General features: G+C 40.9%; 1 protein-coding gene across 1 annotated transcript in view; it reads left to right on the top strand.

Annotated features, from left to right (window-relative positions):
* LOC120931600 overlaps window positions 1–21,040 on the top strand; it is a 121,084-nt gene that overhangs the window by 81,247 nt on the left and 18,797 nt on the right. The window contains exon 2 of the mRNA XM_040343209.1: window positions 6,989–7,036. Within this exon, the coding sequence (XP_040199143.1) occupies window positions 6,989–7,036 (48 nt within the window). The remainder of the gene's footprint in view (window positions 1–6,988; window positions 7,037–21,040) is intronic.

Below are 21,040 nucleotides of genomic sequence, written 5' to 3'. Positions count from 1 at the left end.
AATTGATACAGGAGTCACTTACCATATTGATGTAGGGGAAGCCTCCTGGGGTCAGCATGTATGTTCCTTCTCCCAAAATGCACAGAGCACATGGGTCAGAAGAGTGTAACATACAGAATGCAGGGGTCAGGAGCATAATGCACAAAAAATACCTTTCTCCCCAAGTCAAAATTTCTCTCCCAGTTCAGACTGGACTTTGACTTGGCCATTCTAACACCTGGATATGTTTATTTGTGAACCATTCCATTGTAGATTTTGCTTTATGTTTTGGATCATTGTCTTGTTGGAAGACAAATCTCCGTCTCAGTCTCTGGTCTTTTGCAGACTCCATCAGGTTTTCTTCCAGAATGGTCCTGTATTTGGCTCCATCCATCTTCCCATCAATTTTAACCATCTCCCCTGTCCCCGCTGAAGAAAAGAAGGCCCAAACCATGATGCTGCCACCACCATGTTTCACAGTGGGGATGGTGTGTTCAGGGTGATGAGCTGTGTTGCATAAACAAACAAACATAACGTTTTGCATTGTTGCCATTTGGTTTCATCTGACCAGAGCACCTTCTTCCACGTGTTTGGTGTGTCTCCCAGGTGGCTTGTGGCAAACTTTAAACAACACTTTTTATGGATATCTTTAAGAAATGTCTTTCTTCTTGCCACTCTTCCATAAAGGCCAGATTTGTGCAGTATACGACTGATTGTTGTCCTATGGACAGAGTCTCCCACCTCAGCTGTAGATCTCTGCAGTTCATCCAGAGTGATCATGGGCCTCTTGGCTGCATCTCTGATCAGTCTTCTCCTTGTATGAGCTGAAAGTTTAGAGGGACATCCAGGTCTTCGTAGATTTGCAGTGGTCTGATACTCCTTCCATTTCAATATTATCGCTTGCACAGTGCTCCTTGGGATGGTTAAAGCTTGGGAAATCTTTTTGTATCCAAATCCGGCTTTAAACTTCTCCACAACAGTATCTCGGACCTGCCTGGTGTGTTCCTTGTTCTTTAAACGGACCTCTGAGACTATCACAGTGCAGGTGCATTTATACGGAGACTTGATTACACACAGGTGGATTCTATTTATCATCATTAGTCATTTAGGTCATCATTGGATCATTCAGAGATCCCCACTGAACTTCTGGAGAGAGTTTGCTGCACTGAAAGTAAAGGGGCTGAATAATTTTGCACGCCCAATTTTTCAGTTTTTTATTTGTTAAAAAAGTTTGAAATAGCCAATAAATTTTGTTCCACTTCATGATTGTGTCCCACTTGTTGTTGATTCTTCAAAAAAAATTACAGTTTTATATCTTTATGTTTGAAGCCTGAAATGTGGCAAAAGGTCGCAAAGTTCAAGGGGGCTGAATACTTTCGCAAGGCACTGTATATAAGTATCTCAAGTGAATATTGATCGTGTACAATCTTCACATATATATACAGTTAAGTGCCTTGCATACAGTGTATTGATCAACCATAGTTTCCACTATGTGCTGAAAAAGAAAACAGTGTCCATTGAAAATCACAAACAAAAAAGAACTGATTCTTTCACTGTTGAAGTGAACCACCTTCACCGATTACTGAACCACGTCAATACCGGGCTTTAATACCCACCTCAATACCGAGCCTATTCTGGCACTTCTCTCCTACATGTACAAATCATCATTCTTTTGCTAGAAAATTACGCAGAACCCCCAAACATTATATATGTTTTTTTAGCAGACACCCTAGGGAATAAAACAACGGTCATTGCAACGTTTTATTTTGCACGGTATTTGCGCAATCATTTTTCAAACGCATTTTTTTGGGAAAAAAATTGTTTCATGAATTAAAAAATAACAAAACAGTAAAGTTAGCCCAATTTTTTTGTAAATTATGAAAGATTATGTTACACCGAGTAAATAGATACCTAACATGTCATGCTTTAAAATTGTGCACACTCATGGAATGGCGCCAAACTTTGGTACTTAAAAATCTCTATAGGCAACGCTTTGAACATTTTTACAGGTTACCAGTTTAGATTTACAGAGGGGATCTAGTGCTAGAATTGTTGCTGGCACTCTAACGCACGCGGCGATACCTCACATATGTGGTTTAAACGGCGTTTACATATGTCGGCGGGACTTACGTTTGCCTTCGCTTCTGCGCGCGAGCTACCGGGGACATTTTTTTTTATTCTTTTATTTATTTTTTTACATTTTTTTATTTTTAGTTATTTTTTCACTTTTATTACTATTACAAGGAATGTAAACATCCCTTGTAATAGGAAATGTGTGTGACAGGTCCTCTTTATGGAGAGATGCGGGGTCAATAAGACCCTGCATCTCTCCTCTAGGCTGGAAAGCATGAGATCGGTGCGCCCGGGCCTCCGACCAGTCATCTCTATGCTTCCTGCCTGCGCCGGACGATTCTTTCTCTGAGCCCTCGATGGCACGGGAGAGCCCGGAAAAGCACCGGATGGCGGTGGGAGGTGTCCCCTCCCGCCGCCTATAAGAACGATCAATCGGCGGAACCGCCGCTATGATCGTTCTTATGTTGCACAGAATCACCGGCACTAACGAATGATATCTGAATGATGCCTCTAGCTGCAGGCATCATTCAAATATCCCCCCACAAAGCCCAGGACGTTTATGACCTCCACCCAGGATGGGAGATCCCATCTGTGGACGTCAAATGACTATGGGCGGGTATTGAAGTGGTTAAACACTCAAAGTGCTCTATAAGTGGATATCTGCTTACCAGAAGACGCTTCCTGAGGACGTTATTACGAAACGTACGTCGAGGCAGTACCTGATTACATCACTTGCGGTCTCTCTGATTGTTTGCTGCAGACAGTGGAACGCGCGCCAGTCTCCACGCTGCACACAGAGCTCCCATTACATTTGATATTCAGCCTCAGTGTCGGGAGAAGGCACTTTTAAAAGTAAGCAGCCACTTGGCTATATGTATTTTTATCTTTTTAAATAAAACGGGATTACACTATTCTGGTTCCTTTTATATCCTTCATATCTATTACATCTGGTATCCTTATGCAGGGTGAGAAATGGACCAATTACCCGATCTCCAAACAAATTGCAGCAAGCAATATCTTGGAAAAGCCCTACTGACTTTCTTTTAATTAATAAGGTCTACACCTTCTGGTAAGTAGACATCCACTTATAGAGCACTTCGGGTGTTTAAGTAATCGGTGAAGGTGGTTCACTTCAACAGTGGAAGAATCAGTTATTTTTTGTTTGTGATTTTCAATGGACACTGTTTTCTTTTTCAGCACATATTGGAAACTATGGTTGATCAATACACTGTATGCAAGGCACTTAACTGTATATATATGTGAAGATTGTATACGATCAATAATCACTTGAGATACTTATATATGGTATATAAGGTTGTCTATATAGAATTTATTAGTATTTAGCGCTCCCTACTATATATTTTTTTCCATTTGCACTAGTGGTATACACACTCAGTTTGGGGAAGCAGCTGCACTTTAATATATTTCCAAATATTTTTTGCAATCGATTTGGCGCAAGGTTATTATTTATTCAATATCTATGATACAAAAAAATGTATTTTTTTGTAACAAACAAGTCTTTCTTTTGGTAATATTGTCCTTCAAATAGATTTTATTGTCTTTGCAATCTAAAGAAAAAAATAGGAAACAAACTGTTGTGCATATTTTATTGCGCTAATTTTAGCGCTAAAATGCCTGAAAAGCGCCCCAGTGTGAAAGGGGTCTTAGAGCCTGGGAATTGAGCCTAAATTGATTAAGTTGTAATGAATGACATTTGCCATAATGATAGTCAAATAATGATTGATATGCCGCGTACACACGACCGTTTTTCACAATGTCATTAAAAACGATCGTGTGTGGGCTCCAGAGCATTTTTCGTGACGTTAAAAATGGGCATTAAAAATGTAGAACATGCTCTAAATTTTCGCATTGTTTTTCACGTTGTCGTTTTTCACGTCGTAAAAAATGATCGTGTGTAGGCTTTAACGACGTGAAAAAAACGCACATGCTCAGAAGCAAGTTATTGTAAAACTAGTGTTCGTAATGGAAATAGCACATTTGTCATGCTGTAACAGACTGAAAAGCACAAAGACTGAAAAGCGTGAATCGTCTCTCACCAAACCTTTGCTAACAGAAAATCAGCAAAAGCGGCCCAAAGGGTGGCACCATCTGAATGGTACTTCCTCTTTATAGTGCCTTTGTACGTGTTGTACGTCACCGCGCTTTGCTAGGGTATTTTTTTTCCACGATCGTGTGTAGGCAAGGCAGGCTTAACAAGAATCGGGTTGAAAAAAACATAGTTTTTTCTAGACCATTAAAAATGGTCATTACGCTGCGTAATTTAAAAGTTGCACCGTCGTATCTCTGCGCGGTATTCTGGGAACAAGATACGCCTGAAATATGGCTTCAGCTGACCGACGTAAGTCTTAGGCCCCATATACACGGGAGTATTTATCCGCGGATACGGTCCAGCGGACCGTTTCCGCGGATAAATCCTCTCGAGGATTTCAGCAGATTTTAATGCGATGGAGTGTACTCACCATCGCATTCAAATCCGCGCCGAAATCCTCTGGCGATGACGTGTCGCACCGTCGCCTCGATTATGACGCGGCGATGTGCGCGACGCTGTCATATAAGGAATTCCACGCATGCGTTGAATCATTGCGACGCATGCGGGGGATCCCTTTGGACGGATGGATTCGGTGAGTCTGTACAGACCAGCGGATCCATCCGTTGGGATGGATTCCAGGAGATGGATTTGTTCTGCATGTCAGCGAATATCCGATCTGCTGGAATCCATCCCAGGGGAGATATATCCGCGGATAAAGATCCGCTGGCGTGTACACACCATAGGATCTATCCGCTGAAACCCATTTGCTGGGATTTATCTGCGGATGGATTCTATGGTGTGTATGGGGCCTTAGTACGCCGTTGTATCTAGGGTGCATATTTACGCTGGCCGCTAGGGGCGCTTCCATAGAGTTACGCGTTGAATATGTAAATGAGCTAGATACGCCGATTCACGAACGTACTTGCGCCCGCTACGCCGTTTACGCAAGGCTTACGTCCGGCGTAAAGTTACCCCTGCTATATGAGGCGTAGGTAATGCAAAGTATGGACGTTGGAACAAGCGTATTTTTTTACGTTGTTTATGTAAGTAGTACGTGAATGGGGCTGTGCGTAGGTTACGTTCACGTCACAGGCATTGAGCCGGCATACATTATGGAGTAAATTCGACGTGATACTGAGCATGCGCGCGCATTCGCCGTTCGTTAGGCGCGTCATTTACGTGGGGTCACGATTCATTTCCATACAACACGCCCCCTACCAGCCTACTTTGAATTACGCGGGCTTACGCCGGCCAATTTACGCTACTGCACTTGCCTGTCTAAGTTGTGGCGGCGTAGCGTAAATAGGATACGCTACGCCCAACTAAAGATACGCCCAGGTACGTGAATCTGGCCCATAATGTCCCCTTTATATCCAGTGTTACGTTTTCCCGCTGTTGCTAAACCGTTTATACCACTCAGAGGGAAATAACAAGAAGGAGGCCCATAGTGTAATAAGGTTTTATCAAGATTTATTAAATAAAAGTAAGTGATACAAAACATTATTACACTATGGTCCTCCTTCTTATTTCCTTCTGAGTGGTATGAACGGATCAGCAACATTGGGCAAACATACCACAGGAAATACTGGATATAAAGGGGACAAGCTGCACAAGCGCTTTTGACCTTACCAGCTATAGGTGGTTATACAAATCTGGTGAGTGCAAATCCAAGTGGGGCACTACATGCCCTTAGCTCAAGCACTAAAGTATAATTATTTTTTTAAACAATACTGTTGGTTCACATTATTCATGAGATGTTTAGCACACTTTATGGTATATATATTTGTCTACTGCATGGAATGGTTTTATTGACTAGCGAGGCAGACTATTTACTAATATTTAAAGCGGAAGTAAATCCATCCATAAAACAGTTTCATTTATGGCACGTACCAGAAATGTAAAACTCTCATTGGGTGTGCTCTCAACCAAACATCCAATGGCTGGTGTCGTAACTGATCACATGTGTAGCATCATGGCAGTTGTTGATTAAACACAGGCAAAGAAGTCAGCTTCCTTGGCTGAAAATGATTTACTTACATGTTAAGTTGTGTTTGCACTGGTACACATTACAACTGTGGCTGTCATTTTCCTTTCAGAGTGCACGATTCATGTATATACTGGGTGCTGACCCAACACATATTGTTTGTCTTTAAAAAAAAAAATGAAAACTAAGGATCCAGGAAAGGGGAAGGAGTATAGGGCAGCTGTGTAGCTCTGACCTCCAATCTTATTAATGTGATATTAAGGTCAGCCATTTTACTGCAAAGGGGAAGGCACACAACAGTTATGCCTCATACACACGATCGGAATTTCCGATGGAAAAAGTCAGACGGAATTATTTAATCGGATATTCCGACCGTGTGTATGCCCCATCGAACTTTTTCCGTCGGAAATTCCGACAGAGTTAGAAAGAGAATATGAATCGGAAATTCTGTATGGAACTCCGACGGAGAAAAAAAACATGCATGCTCGAAAACATGCTTCGACGCATGCTGGGAAACATTCAACTTCATTTTTCTAGGCTCGTCGTAGTGTTGTACGTCACCGCGTTTTTGTATGCAAGACAGCTTGAACGGAATTCCGTCGGAAAAACCTGTCAGAGTTTACTCTGACAGAAACTCTGATCGTGTGAGCAGGGCATTAGTCTAGGGGAGCTGAAGGTATAAATCTAACAATGGAAAAGCCATGTTATCAGGTGAAAATCTATCAGTGATTCATTGGCTGCTCTTTGCCATATAACTGACTCCGACGCCTGCCATTGAATAAAATTATTTTACCCTCTGATTCTGTGAATATATTTTTGTTTATTTTTTTAAAGACTGGATAATACTCTTTTGTTTGATGATGTTTGACATGTTTGACATGTTTTTTTTCTTTAAATCACAGATAAAGAGTCAGTCCCGTATAAGCCTAAATCAGAGCACCAAGAGGAAGGTATGTGAAGCATTTTCTATAATATTATACTAGGAATACATTTTTTGCTATAGCATTAGATGCAATTCATAAGGCACAAACACTGATGTTCCATAAAATATTCCACTTAAAAGCTATTCCTCATTACCAGATCATCATTATGTGCATTTAAAGCCAAAACATGTTTTTGTTTGGGAGGCTGGAGAAAGGTTCAAATCCCTAATAGTTTTTTTTTTTTATTGTTGTCTATGTCAGGTGATCACTTTCTTAAAAATGAATATTAAAATGTGCGCTTGGAGGCTGAATGGCCAAAAATTTGCAATAGTACACACCAACGAACAAAAAGCGATGTCTTTTACCTAACTATAAAGACCATTTTGACTCCTCTCAACCATGTTTCTTGTTTATCCAAATCTGGGACAGTTATCTACCCCGTTGGGGGAGCAAGATTTGTATCACAACAAACTGTTTTCATGATATGCAGTATTAATGCAACACTCTCCTGTAATTACATTTTTTTCCTTGCTTGGTATCTTAGCTCACTGATACCATGGCAAGGGAAGTGGATTTATGATCTTATTGGAACTAGCCTCTGAGAAATCTCCTGACATTGTATACCAAGGTCCCCCCAGGAAAACGCATACACCAGTTTGAAAACCACTGTATGGAAGTATAAAGTAAGTTAAATTGAAATGATGTGCACCTATGTGTGCTTCAAACATCTAATATTGTAAAAACCCAAAGCTTCACATGATGGACATGGGCATAGGTTCAATTTCCTTTCCCCTCACTTCACTTAATACTTTACTAAATAAGGCCCAAAACCACTTGACCAGACTCCACACTTTAGGCTGCCCGTAGACATTTCAGTGTGGTCAGCCTAGCAAGCATAATCCAACTTCTTCTTACAGTCACTTTTTTTTACACAGAAGATGGCTGGTAGTGTAGTGGAGTTCCCATTTACTCACTATACTCAGATGAAAGCACAGGTCCTTTAACTACATTTCCCAGAACTTTCTGGGTTCTTGGACATGCCCAGGGAGTTTACTATAAATTCCTTAGCCTTTCCCCCTCCCTCCCTCCCTTCTTCCTCAGCAGCTCATAGATGATGTGGCAGGGGTAGCTGGAAAAGTGATCTGCAGCCAGGTGACACACTCTCCACAGTAAGAACGGGCATGTGGGCAGCCGGGCAGGAGCCTAATAGCACATAGCTTCTCCAGAATAGCCCACTACTGTGGGGTAAACTTCCTTAAATGCTACCAGAGTACTGTTGTTCTAGTGGGGTGGCATTTCTCCCTTGATTTTTTGCATGTTTTTTGCCACCCTGAAGCTGTTTTGCATTATTTTATTATTCTGCAGTGTATGCATGTTTTCTGCCATCTTGACCATGTTTACATTATATCTTCTAACTTTGCACCTGTTTAATAAACTGCAAGATATGCCTTGCACACTTGATCGGAATTTCCGATGGAAAAAGTCAGACGGAAGTTTTTCCATCGGAAATCCCGATGGACTTGGAAAGAGAACATATAAAAAAAAAATATCGGGAATTACGTTCGTCTGTATGGAACGGAGAAAAAAGCATGCGGAAGCATTGAACTTCATTTTTCTCGGCTCGTTGTAGTATTGTACGTCACCGCGTTTTGGGCGGTCGGAATTTGGTGTGACAGTGTGTATGCAAGACAGCTTAAACGGAGTTCACCCCGACGGAAATTCCGATCGTGTGTATGGGGCATTACAGTTACTGTTTGTCTGAAGATTTGGCTGATCACGTTTTCTGTTAAAGTAGCACCAACTGACATACGATCACAATCTTTTCCTTTTGCTACCGTTTGCCTAAATAAGGACAAACTTGTGAACAAATAATTATGAGTAAGGCCTATATGGCTGAAACACATGAAACACACTTTTTATTGTAGGAATTGATTCTTTTTATGTCTTGATGGATCTTCAAGTACAAAATGTAATTTCAGGATGACTTGGTACCAGACTTTTACTTTCTAAATGAACGAAGCATCTGGGTGTTGCAAGTTAGAAAAACTTTTTATGGCACCAACTGCTAATTAGAAATACACTTAATTTATGTAAAAGTAATGATACAGTCACCTATTGAACTGTCCTCAGAATCGAGATGGAGGTTACGTGTAATTGTAAAAACTGCAAATTTGCAAGATTAAAAGTTTGTGATTACGAGAGCAGCATGAGCTTATAGGGCCAAAAAAAAATGAGATATATAGATGATAAACACATAGATAGATAGATAGATAGATAGATAGATAGATAGATAGATAGATAAATAGATAGATAGATAGATATTGATGTCAGATTGATATCCTATACAACTGATGACTGGTGACTGTCATCTCATGTGCGTACTTTTAGGTGTATCCTTAGACATAACTTTATTATTGGTTAGATTAGGAAGCAGTTAGAACCCCTGTCAGGATTTTCTTATGCCTTCCTTTGGGGAAATTTCCCCTCAACTTACTGTAGTGCAGAAACAAGAAGTTAGAGGAAAACACTCGAAAATGAGAACCAAACCCTTCTTACAAGATTTCCGCTGTATTGCTTTCTGGTGGCAATTGTAAAGTTTTCAATGTCCCATTACTTTTTGTCAGTTACAATGGATAGCAAGACATACAGTATCTCACAAAAGTGAGTACACCCCTCACATTTTTGTAATTATTTTATTATATCTTTTCATGTGACAACACTGAAGAAATTACACTTTGCTACAATGTAAAGTAGTGAGTGTACAGCTTGAATAACAGTGTAAATTTGCTGTCCCCTTAAAATAACTCAACACACAGCCATTAATGTCTAAACCGTTGGCATAAAAAATGAGTACACCCCTAAGTGAAAATGTCCGAATTGGGCCCAAAGTGCCAATATTTTGCGTGACCTACATTATTTTCCAGCACTGCCTTGACCCTCTTGGGCATGGAGTTCACCAGAGCTTCACAGGTTGCCACTGGAGTCCTCTACCACTCAACCATGATGACATTACGGAGCTGATGGATGTTATAGACCTTGCGCTTCTCCACCTTCCATTTGAGGATGTGCCACAGATGCTCAATAGGGTTTAGGTCTGAAGACACGCTTGACCAGTCCATCACCTTTACCCTTAGTTTCTTTAGCAAGGCAGTGGTCTTCTTGGAGGTGTGTTTGGGGTCGTTATCATGTTGAAAGTCTGCCCTGCGGCCCAGTCCCCATGCAAAATTTGCTCTGCTTCAGTATGTCACAGTATATGTTGCCATTCATGGTTCCCTCAATGAACTGTAGCTCCCCAATGCAGCCCCAGACCATGACACTCCCACCACCATACTTGACTGTAGGCAAGACACAGTTGTCTTCGTACTCCTCACCTGGTTGCCGTCACACACGCTTGACACCATCTGAACCAAATAAGTTTATCTTGGTCTCATCAGACCACAGGTCATGGTTCCAGTAACCCATATCCTTAGTCTGCTTGTCTTCAGCAAACTGTTTGTGGGCTTTTTTGTGCATCATCTTTAGAAGAGGCTTCCTTCTGGGATGACAGCCAGCTATGCAGACCAATTTGATGCAGTGTTTGGCTTAAGGTCTGAGCACTGACAGGCTGATCGCCCACCCCTTCAACCTCTGCAGCAATGCTGGCAACATGCAAACGTCTATTTCCCAAAGACAAGCTCTGGATATGATGCTGAGCACGTGCACTCAACTTCTTTGGTCGACCATGGCATGGTCTGTTCTGAGTGGAACCTGTCCTGTTAAACCGCTGTATGTTCTTAGCCACCATGCTGCAGCTCAATTTCAGGGTCTTGACAATCTTCTTATAGACTAGGCCATCTTTATGTAAGGCAATAGTTTTTTTTTAGATCCTCAGAGAGTTCTTTGCCCTGTTGAACTTCCAGTTACCAGTATGAGAAAGTGAGAGTGATAACACCAAATTTAACACATTAACATCTGATACTTTGTAACACTAATGAGTCACGTGACACCGGGGAGGGATAATGGCTAATTTGGCCCAATTTGGACATTTTGACTTAGGGGTGTACTCACTTTTGTTGCCAGCAGTTTAGACATTAATGGCTACGTGTTGAGTTATTTTGAGGGGACAGCAATTTTACACTGTTATATGTGTACACTTACTACTTTACATTTGAGCAAAGTGTCACTTCTTCAGTGTTGTCACATGAAAAGATATAATAAAAATAATTACAAAAATGTGATTAGTAATAAACATTTGACAGAGATTACTAAACACAAACAAAAAATAAATAATTTTTGCTTAAAGCGGAGCTTCACACGATTTTTTAACTGTACCTTATCCCCATCAGCGCTATGAAGAGATGCTCAAATCAAAAGAAAAAAAAATTGTTGCTGGATTTACCATAGAATCAGTAAGGATTGTGGCACTTCCTGGTCTTCCCTCCCGCGGGAGTAGGCGTGTATCTTGTTTCCCCTGAGGCGCAGCGTCTCCTGGGAGCAGTGTCATGCTTCCTATGATTCAGTGCGGAACTCCGCCGCGCAATCCGAGAGTTTAGTTGCCATCACAACAGGGCGGGAACTTCCGACGCCTGTTGTGATGGCAACCTCAGTGCGGTGATGTGATGGCAACCGCGCCGTTAACACTGAGCATGCGCGGGAACTAGCAGTGAATGCTGGAAGCTCAGCATTCACTGCATCCATGAAATCAATGCTTGTGGGCTTCACATGCCCACAAGCAAGATGGAACCGGCTAGCATCATTTTTTATAAGTTCTTTTTAAACATGAAAACGGACATCAGGGGAATTATTAGGCAAAACATATGAGTGTTGTATTGTTATTTGGCAAGTATCTGAAAGACTAAAAAAAAAAAAAAAAAAATATATGGTCGGTGGACCTCCGCGTTAATATTTTTTAAGTCATATTAAAACAGATTGCAAAAAAAATATTTTTTAAATTGAATCTCTATTTCATTATTATTTTTTGCTTATATTATGTTTAAGGCATATGTGCTTTACCTAGCTTCATCCATTTATCTGACTGGTGGCGTGACAATTCTCTGCCTGTTTCTACCTACTGCAATTTTAACAAATTTAAGTATATTTTAAATTGTAGCCTGACAATATATGTACATGCTTAACTTTTTGTTCTATTTATTAGCTTTTACTGTCATTTATACAGGCGTTAGTGTACACATGTGTTGCATAGAATTTTATTTGCGAATATTTTTAAACTAAACTTTAGCTAATACACAAAATAACTAGTTAAACAAAATAGTGAAAGTGGTTGTAAAGGCTGAAGTTTTTTTTCTTTCATACATTATATGTGTTGCTATTCCCCCCACAGCCCCCCTAATACTCACCTGAGTTCCCTCTCAATCCAGCGATGTGCATGAGAGACTGTCCTGGGACTCGCTATCCTCATTGGCTAAGACAGCAGTGGGCACCATTGACTCCCCACTGCTGTCAGCCACTGCCAGTGAGCCAATGAGGAGAGAGCCTGGGCAGGGCCGAGCCACGGCTCTATGTGTCTTATGGACGCTAAGACCCGGGCTCAGGAGCAAACATGCATCAGTGCCCCCATCGCAGATGCTTGCTCTGGGGGTACAAGTCAAGGAGGAGGCCCCACGAGTGCTGGCGGTGGACCTGAGAACGGGAGGTTGGGAGCTGCTCTGTGCACAAACACTGCACAGAGGAGGTAAGTAGGACATGTTTGTTATTTAAAAAAAAAATCAAAACCTTGTAACTTTAATATTTAATTGACAAAAAAGTGAAAAAATATTTTTCAAAAATGTTACTTCTGTTAGTGCTCAACATAATAAAGAATGAACACTAAGTTTATGTTTTGGCTTTCTGTTTGACCTGACAGCAATACCTCTGCTTCACTGAAATCCCAAGCAATGTGGTCAGCCCTGCCCAGTTCTTTTCTCTTGTTATTATGGTACACCTCGCCTCCCAGTCTCTATAATGTAAGGGAGATGTGTTCTGTACTCGCAGAATTTTTTAAGAGAGATGTTCTTTAACAAACGCATTTACAACATTATAAAAATCATTCAGCAGTGAAAACGCCAGCTAGCACACTGCTGCCAAAAGGATATACCTAAACACAGCTCCTTCCTGGAAGTCTGGATAATGGGTGGTACTTGAGGGTGAGTATGAAATGGGTCTATTTAGTAAGGAAAATATATTTGACAGAATTGTACAATTCATACATTTAGATTTGGGAAATTTATTTTAGCTGCTTTTTTTTGAGAAACATTTGTCAGGTGGATTACCAAGCAGTCCATAGATGTATTTTTAATGAGAAATGTATTATGAATATGCTAGCCAGAACCAATGTTCAGAACAGGTATTCCCCACAGGGGTGTTGCAGATACACATTTGGTATCACTGAAGCTAAAAGTAATCGGAAAAGAGATGAAAAACATATTACTTATTCATCAAAGGGTTAGTCTGTAGTCTGTAGTTGCATCATGGATATTTTTTTTTCTGTCTTCTATATTTCTGACTGATAAAATATTGACATATCTGAATAGAAAAGTTTAAATTGTATTAAAAATATTTTGCTCCCTTAGATACATGGCATATTTTTATTTAAATATTTTAATTAAATCTTTGTACCTCTTAAATTTCCCAATTCATAAATAATGTTAAAGCGGGGGTTCACCCAAAAAAAAAAAAAAATTATATTACATCTAGCAGAGCCAGCATAGTAAGCGCATTTACTTTTGGCGTTTTTTAATTTTTTTCTCCGTACATACCTTTATATTCTGTTTTTGTCCAGGGCTTCCGGGTTCCGATGACTGCGGGACTGGGCGTTCCTATCCTTCCGTTCGATGATTGACGGCTTGTGAAACAGATGACCTGTCGCACAACGCACGTCACCAGATGTCGGGAAATAGCCGAGCTGCGAGTCGGCACTATACGGCGTCTGCGCAGTCAGCTCTACACGGCGGGCGCAGGCGCCGTATAGTGCCGACTAGCCGTCAATCATCAACCGAAGTATAGGAACGCCCAGTCCCGCAGTCATCGGAACCCTGAGGCAGGGATAGGAACGCCCAGTCGTGGAGTCATCAGAAAGCGAAAGTCCTGGACCAAATCAGAATATAAAGGTAAGTCTGGAGAAAAAAAAAAAAAAAAACTGCCGAAAGTATAAGCCCTTACTATGCTGGCTCTAATGTTAAAAATTCATGTTTAGGGTGAACCTCCACTTTAACTGTTCAGGCTGCTGCATCAGCAAATATGTTGTCATTAGATGTCACAAAAGATCAATACTACAAAAATATCAACATCTCAACTCAATATCAACTGGTCAGGCATATTTCAGCAATGTAAAATATTATTTCCCCAATGCCAGGAATGGCACTAGGATATGAACGTTCAACCACTCATAGGAAATATAAATGACAAAGTAAAAAAATAACCCACAGAATAAACAAAGACAATGATACAGACCAAAAATAATACAGACCAAAATTGGGGGGGCTTTATGAGCGGGTAGCCTTTATAAGTAGAAAAAAGGAACTGACAATGTAGGGCTGCTGCTGTCAAAATGGAGGTGGGACTCCATCTGTAAAACAAAGAGGGGGAAGGGAGGGAGACAATGAGACCACTCTAGTGTAGTAAGTTTCAACAAGGTTTAATTACAAAGAAAAGTAAAAAATGAATACTCCCAATATCATAAAAACCACACATATTTAAATGGGAGGAGGTTGAGCCTGTGGTGGGGGCACAGTCCTGAAATTAAAGCAACTTCGTCAAGGGGAATTCATAATCCAAATAAAGACTGTCTATAAAAGGGATTATGAATAAAGATGAAATAGTAGGTGGTGGCGCCTCCTATTAAATACATATAACTGTGATATGATCCGCTAGTGATGATTAGCGTGATTTAAACCTTATATTAAAAATATGCAAGATCCGTGTTATAACAAAAAAAACTGAATGAGCATAAGTGGAGGTTTCCAGAGAGCGACACAGGGCTAAAACTGTGAAGGCTTTATACCCCTTGAGGGTACCTGGATCTGGTGAGTGAGGGACCTACCAGAGCATGCGAAGAGGGAGCACAGAGTGAACACCTGCTAATTGCATATTGTACGAAGCACAAAGCACTTTCCTCTTTTCCTTTTGCATGGACTGTTGTCATTAGCACATGATATTGGTCTATTACCAGCATAGCACAGAGCACCTTTATTAATTTTTATTTAATATTTTTTGTTTCAAATAATTTTTTTTGTTATAACACGGATCTTGCATATTTTTAATATAAGGTTTAAATCACGCTAATCATCACTAGCGGATCATATCACAGTTATATGTTGGATAAGCATTGGTTTTTGTCATTTTACTTAATTATCACTAGCGGATCATATCACAGTTATATGTTGGATAAGCATTGGTTTTTGTCATTTTACTTAATTTTTATACATTTATATACATATATCTTTTCACGTATTTAATAGGAGGCGCCACCACCTACTATTTCATCTTTATTCACTTTCACATTCCACCTAGGTGGAATATCACGTAGGGGCTGCCACCTATATTATTTGCACACACCTACTAGCAGCATCTTGGAAATATTAGATCCGTAGCGCGGGTTCTACCACCCCTCTTTCATAAAAGGGATTATACTCACCTCTCCATTAGCCCTTATTTCTGGTAGCCCCTCCATTCCAGCACTGAAGCCTCTGTCAGTGTCTTTGGCATTGGACACTTCTGGGATTGTTAGATGCCTGTGTCCCATGCTGCATGCTGTGTCTCCTTGAAGGAAGTAACAACAGCGTGCAGAGTGGTACACAACTATCCCAAAAGTGTCAAATGCCAAATACATTGACAGAGGCTGCATTGTGTGTCATCCGTCTGGCTTTGCAGTGGGGAAAAAGTAAGTAAAGACTGGCTGTACAGAATTACAAATTATTTAGCAGGTAAAACACGAGTTTTAAAACTTGCCAAGCAGTGTACATTCTTCCTGCAGGTACTGTTTCTTTTTTTCCCCTTCCCCTATGTTGGAATGGACAGGCAGGGGAGAGAGGAGGAGGACACAGGACTCTATTCAGCCTCTGTTGCAGCCAAGGGACTATGCCCACTCTTGGCAAGGAAGCAGGGGGTGCTTGATTGGCAGATAGGAACAGGCACTGACTTATTGACTATACACAGTGGCTGCACTTTTGGTCTATTCCACAACTACACTGAGGGGAAAAGAGAATTCAGGACAAGGTGGTGACCAGGAGGACTTTACCATAGATCCAGTTTGGTGAGAGGTCTGTTGGCAACCATAATGTGTATCATTGCTAATGTTTATGATTGTAAAGAGGTCTGGAACAAGTAGACAGTGTTAGTTCTCTGAGACATGGATTACAAATATCATGTGTAGAGAGAGTGTTACACCACAAGTAGGGGCCCCAACGCTGCCGTTACTGTATCTAGTGTTATCCTGGCCAGGGTTAACGTAGGGCTTGGTATTTCCATTCTTCCAAAAAGCCTAATATTTACTGTGTTCTGCAATTGCCTGTAACAATATTTTATATTGCACTCAGATTATTTGTACTGCTGTCTAACTTTTTCCTTTGAAGAGCTATCGCTGCCCTAAATAAGGGCCATTTAAACTATTTAGGTAGAAACAGAAGGTGTTGGGCTCAAGGCCACCTTGTTCCTGTGCAATATGAAAAAAAATATAAGAAAAGTCTTGATTAAAGATTGCAAGGCAAGTGGCTTCTGCAAGAGAATGTAAGAAGCCTCGTACACACGACCGAGGAACTCGACGGGCGAAACACATCGTTTTCCTCGTCGAGTTCCTTGTCAGGCTGTCGAGGAACTCGACAAGGCAAGTTTCTCCATTCCCGTCGAGGAAATAGAGAACTTGCTCTCTTTTTGGCTCGTCGAGTTTCTCGACAGTTTCCTCAACGAAAATGTACACACGACCGGTTTCCTCGGCAAAAAAATATCTCCCAGCAAGTTTCTTGCTGGTTTTTGCCAAGAAACTTGGTCGTGTGTACGAGGCCTAAGACAGAAACGCTGTCAAGACCAGATTGAAGAAAATCAAAAATACAACATTGTATGAACAACAGAGAATTTCCTGGGAAGTTAAACTTCCATGTGCGAAGGTAGATCTTGCAGGATGTGAATTTTCTTGCCTTAGTAAGGTGGGGAAACCAGATTCTGAAATACCCTTCTCCTTCAGGATCTTGATTTCAACAGCCATGCCAGCAACTGAGAAGTAAGGTGGAATGGGGGCCTTGCACCAATAAATCTGGTCCGTTTGAAAGAGGCCAAATCTCATCTGCCAGAAATCTCAGAATGTCTGTGTTCCTTTTGAGCCAATTCACTGCTATTGGGGTCACCAACACCCTTTCTTTCTCTATCTTGGGCAACAGTTGAGGGAGAAACTTTATTGAAGGGAAGGTACATATTAACTTGAATGGAGTCCAAGCAATCACCAGGGCATCTACTGAAAAGGCCTTGGGGTTAGGCGTTATGTATTTAATTGAATGGCTCTCATTCCCAGAATGTTGATGGGATTTAGGCAGTTGTATACTCTCCACCAACCTGCAAGGCTGTCATCCATTGTAACCACTTTACAGGGCTTGTGAAGGAGTTACTTTCCAGAGTCCAGGGCATAGTTAAAGACCCACCTTACCAGGGAGAGATTTGACTGACTGGATAGATGCATAGGACTCAGAAAGTGAACCTGTTTGTTCCACGACATGAGGATGTTGAGCTGAAATGACCTGAAATGAATCTGGGCAAATGGAACTGCTTTAAAGGAGACTACCATTATTATAAATTGAATGTATTGGCCTCTCATAGCAAAATTTAGAAAGCATGTGGAGAACATGGGAATGTGTATATATGCATCTTGTATGTCTACTAATGCCAGAAATTCATCTTGTCTGAGAGAAACAATGACAGATCTTGCTAATTCCATAAGGAATTGTGTTATACAGAGAAATCTGTTTAGAGATTTTCAGTCCAATATGGCATTGATTCCCCTATTTGGTTTGAGGACTGTGAAAAGGTTTCCACTGAAGAAAATTGTACAACTAATTCTTGTGACTAAAGTTGGCACAAAGCAGCCAGTGAATCTGCTTGTTTTTTGGCTGACTGTGGTAAATTGGAGGGTAGGAAGCAGGGAGGAAGTACAGATATAAATTCTATTTTGTACCACTTTGAAAAGATTCTATCCAGAGGCTGGGGACATTTCAGATCCAGACTAGCACAAACACCAATAGAGGTGACTCTTCTTTGTGAGAATAGCTTCTGAGCAGGCTTGGTGGACTTAGGGTCCTAGGCTTGTGACAAAAGGAAGCATTAATGCCGCGTACACACAACCGTTTTTCGGGTTGTAAAAAATTAAGTTTTTTTTAAATGTCATTAAAAACGATCGTGTGTGGGCTCCAGAGCATTTTTCACGACGTAAAAAATGGGCATTAAAAATTTAGAACATGCTCTAATTTTTCACGTCGTTTTTAACATCGTAAAAAATGGTGGTGTGTGGGCTTTAACAACGTGAAAAAAACACGCATGCTCAGAAGCAAGTTATGAGACAGGAGCGCTCGTTCTGGTAAAACTAGCGTTCGTAATGGAGTAAGCACATTCATCACGCTGTAAACAGACTGAAAAGCGCGAATCGTCTTTTACTAACACGAAATCAGCAAAAGCAGCCCCAAGGGTGGCGTCATCTGAATGGAACTTCCCCTTTATAGTGCCGTCGTACGTGTTGTACGTCACTGCGCTTTGCTAGAGCATTTTTTTTTCACAATCAAGTGTAGGCAAGGCCGGTTTAACGATCAGGTTGAAAAAAAAACGTTGTTTTTTCTAGACCATTAAAAATGTAATCTTTTACATCCCGAAAAAACGGTCGTGTGTACGTGGCATAAGCCTTGGTTTTGAGGCTTACGCCTAAAGACAACAAAAAGACCCCTTTCTCTGGATAGATGTAGTAGCTATGGGAATAGCTTTTTCTTGTAGGGGGAAAGAGCACCTTTCCCCCAGTGATTTCCTTGACAAATGTATCAAGGGACTGCAAAAACAGACATTCACTATCAAAAGACGTGCATGTAAGGCATCTTACAAGCAAATTCAGCAGACCAAACCTGAGTATTATGCACAGAGATAACAGAAATTCTAGAGACTCAGATTGAGAATCAAGCATTTGTGGAAAGCATTTGTTGAGAAGCCATAACCTCTGGGTCATAAAATGCAAGAACTGACGAATTTGAGGAGACTGAGGAAGGAGGTATGTCCAGCCTCTAAAACATGTTACCTGACAGCTCTAGCGTTCGGACAGGTGTCTCGGTAGGGGTCTCAAGGTTTCCCAGAAGCGGCCTCAGTGATCGTAACGGCGCCCTCACACAGCGGCTCCAGCGGAGAATTCGATGTGACTGCTGCTGGGAAAAAAACTCTCCAAGAGAGAAGAGGTCCATCACGTAAGGACACTAGCAAAAAACTAAAGTCTTATGGAGTGAGTGGGGTCATGTGAGCATGCATTAGGGGCAGCCCATGCAAGTTGTTTTTGGCAGTGCACAATCACCTGCATGTAGCCTGCATAACTCATAGACTCTGAATTTAAGCCATGTGTCTTTTATTGTATGCTTAGGATAAAATATTTAAACATATTTAAATAGAGTAGGAATATAAAAAGTATTCTCTATAGATGTTTAAAAATCAACCAATAAAACCATTTCACTATAATATGCACGGTTTAAGGGAAATAAAACCTATGCCTATGAATAAACCAGAATTTAGCTAGACAGAAAATGAAATAAAAAGTAATGAGTGATGTAATGTGAATGTACAAGGTTGAAGAGGTGTTAAAAACTCTATCATGTTCAAAAGGCACCCAAGTGAGTTTGTAGTATATAGATATATATAGCAACTCTATTGTCCTGAATGATGCCAGGAAACCACAGTGAGTAATAAGTATGGTCTCAGGATGAGATTTTTCACTAAGGTAAATCTTTGTAAGAATTAATGAGAGGAAGAGGTGAACCACAGTACCTCTGCTGTTTTCATTACCATCTCCTGTCTGTGCAGTATCTTTTGACTGTCTCCATATTTATATATTTGATGCATCTATTTAGAGCTTTCCTGTGCAGGCAGAGAATTGTGGGTCCCCGATCAATGTCTATAAGAATGGAAGAGTGTATTAGGAATAGGCCCTTTTTCACCACACCATTAACAAAACATAATTTGTTTTTTCTCTTAAATCATCCGTGTGTACTAGGATTCAGGAAACCAATTTTATAATCTTATATGTTACATAAATTTGACCCCCATACTACTGATCGCTGTTGGAGATGCTGTTGGAGATGCCAGGAGGGAAGGGGAATTCTACTTAATATCTTTTAGTCCTGCCCCAAACTTGACCACTTCTGAAGAGAGGTCAAGAAGATCATCCAAAAATGGATTGATTATGAGATTCCTGATTGCCCTGCCTTTTTCTCATTGCACGTTTCGACCATTCCGGCAAGAGTTTACAAAAAATCGATTGTACGTCACCTCCTGAATGTTGCCAAGTCATGTATTTCCCTCAACTGGAATTTCTCGCACCCACCGACCATCAATTGTTGGCTTCATAAAGTGGAAGAAATAAATAAGATGGAAGACTTAATACACACGGCACAACACAAAAAGGAAAAGTACACCAAGACTTGGAGATTAAGGGATATGTATGTCTTCTCTGAAGAAGGGAAAGCTCTCTTTGTCTCTTCGGGAACATAACATTTTTCTCGGTTAACCTCTTTTCTGGCTGCCTTTGTTGAACCATACCATCTCATTCCTCAAGACCATTGCCAAGCAGCTTGGTGAGAGGGAGCTCAAGTAAGCACATGTACAGGCCCGTCTGAAGTTTGCTAATGAACATCTGAATAATTCAGAGGAGAACTGAGTAAAAGTGTTGTGGTCAGATGAGACCAAAATCGAGCTCTTTGGCATCAACTCAACTCGCCATGTTTGGAGGAGGAGGAATGCTGCTTATGATCCCAAGAACACCATCCACACTGTCAAACATGGAGGTGGAAACATTATGCTTTGGGGGTGTTTTCTGCTATGGGGACA

Source organism: Rana temporaria, chromosome 1, assembly GCF_905171775.1.
Source record: "Rana temporaria chromosome 1, aRanTem1.1, whole genome shotgun sequence".
In the NCBI taxonomy this organism is placed as follows: domain Eukaryota; kingdom Metazoa; phylum Chordata; class Amphibia; order Anura; family Ranidae; genus Rana; species Rana temporaria.
Note: the sequence above shows the minus strand (reverse complement) of the source record. Positions and strands in the feature narration are given on the sequence as shown.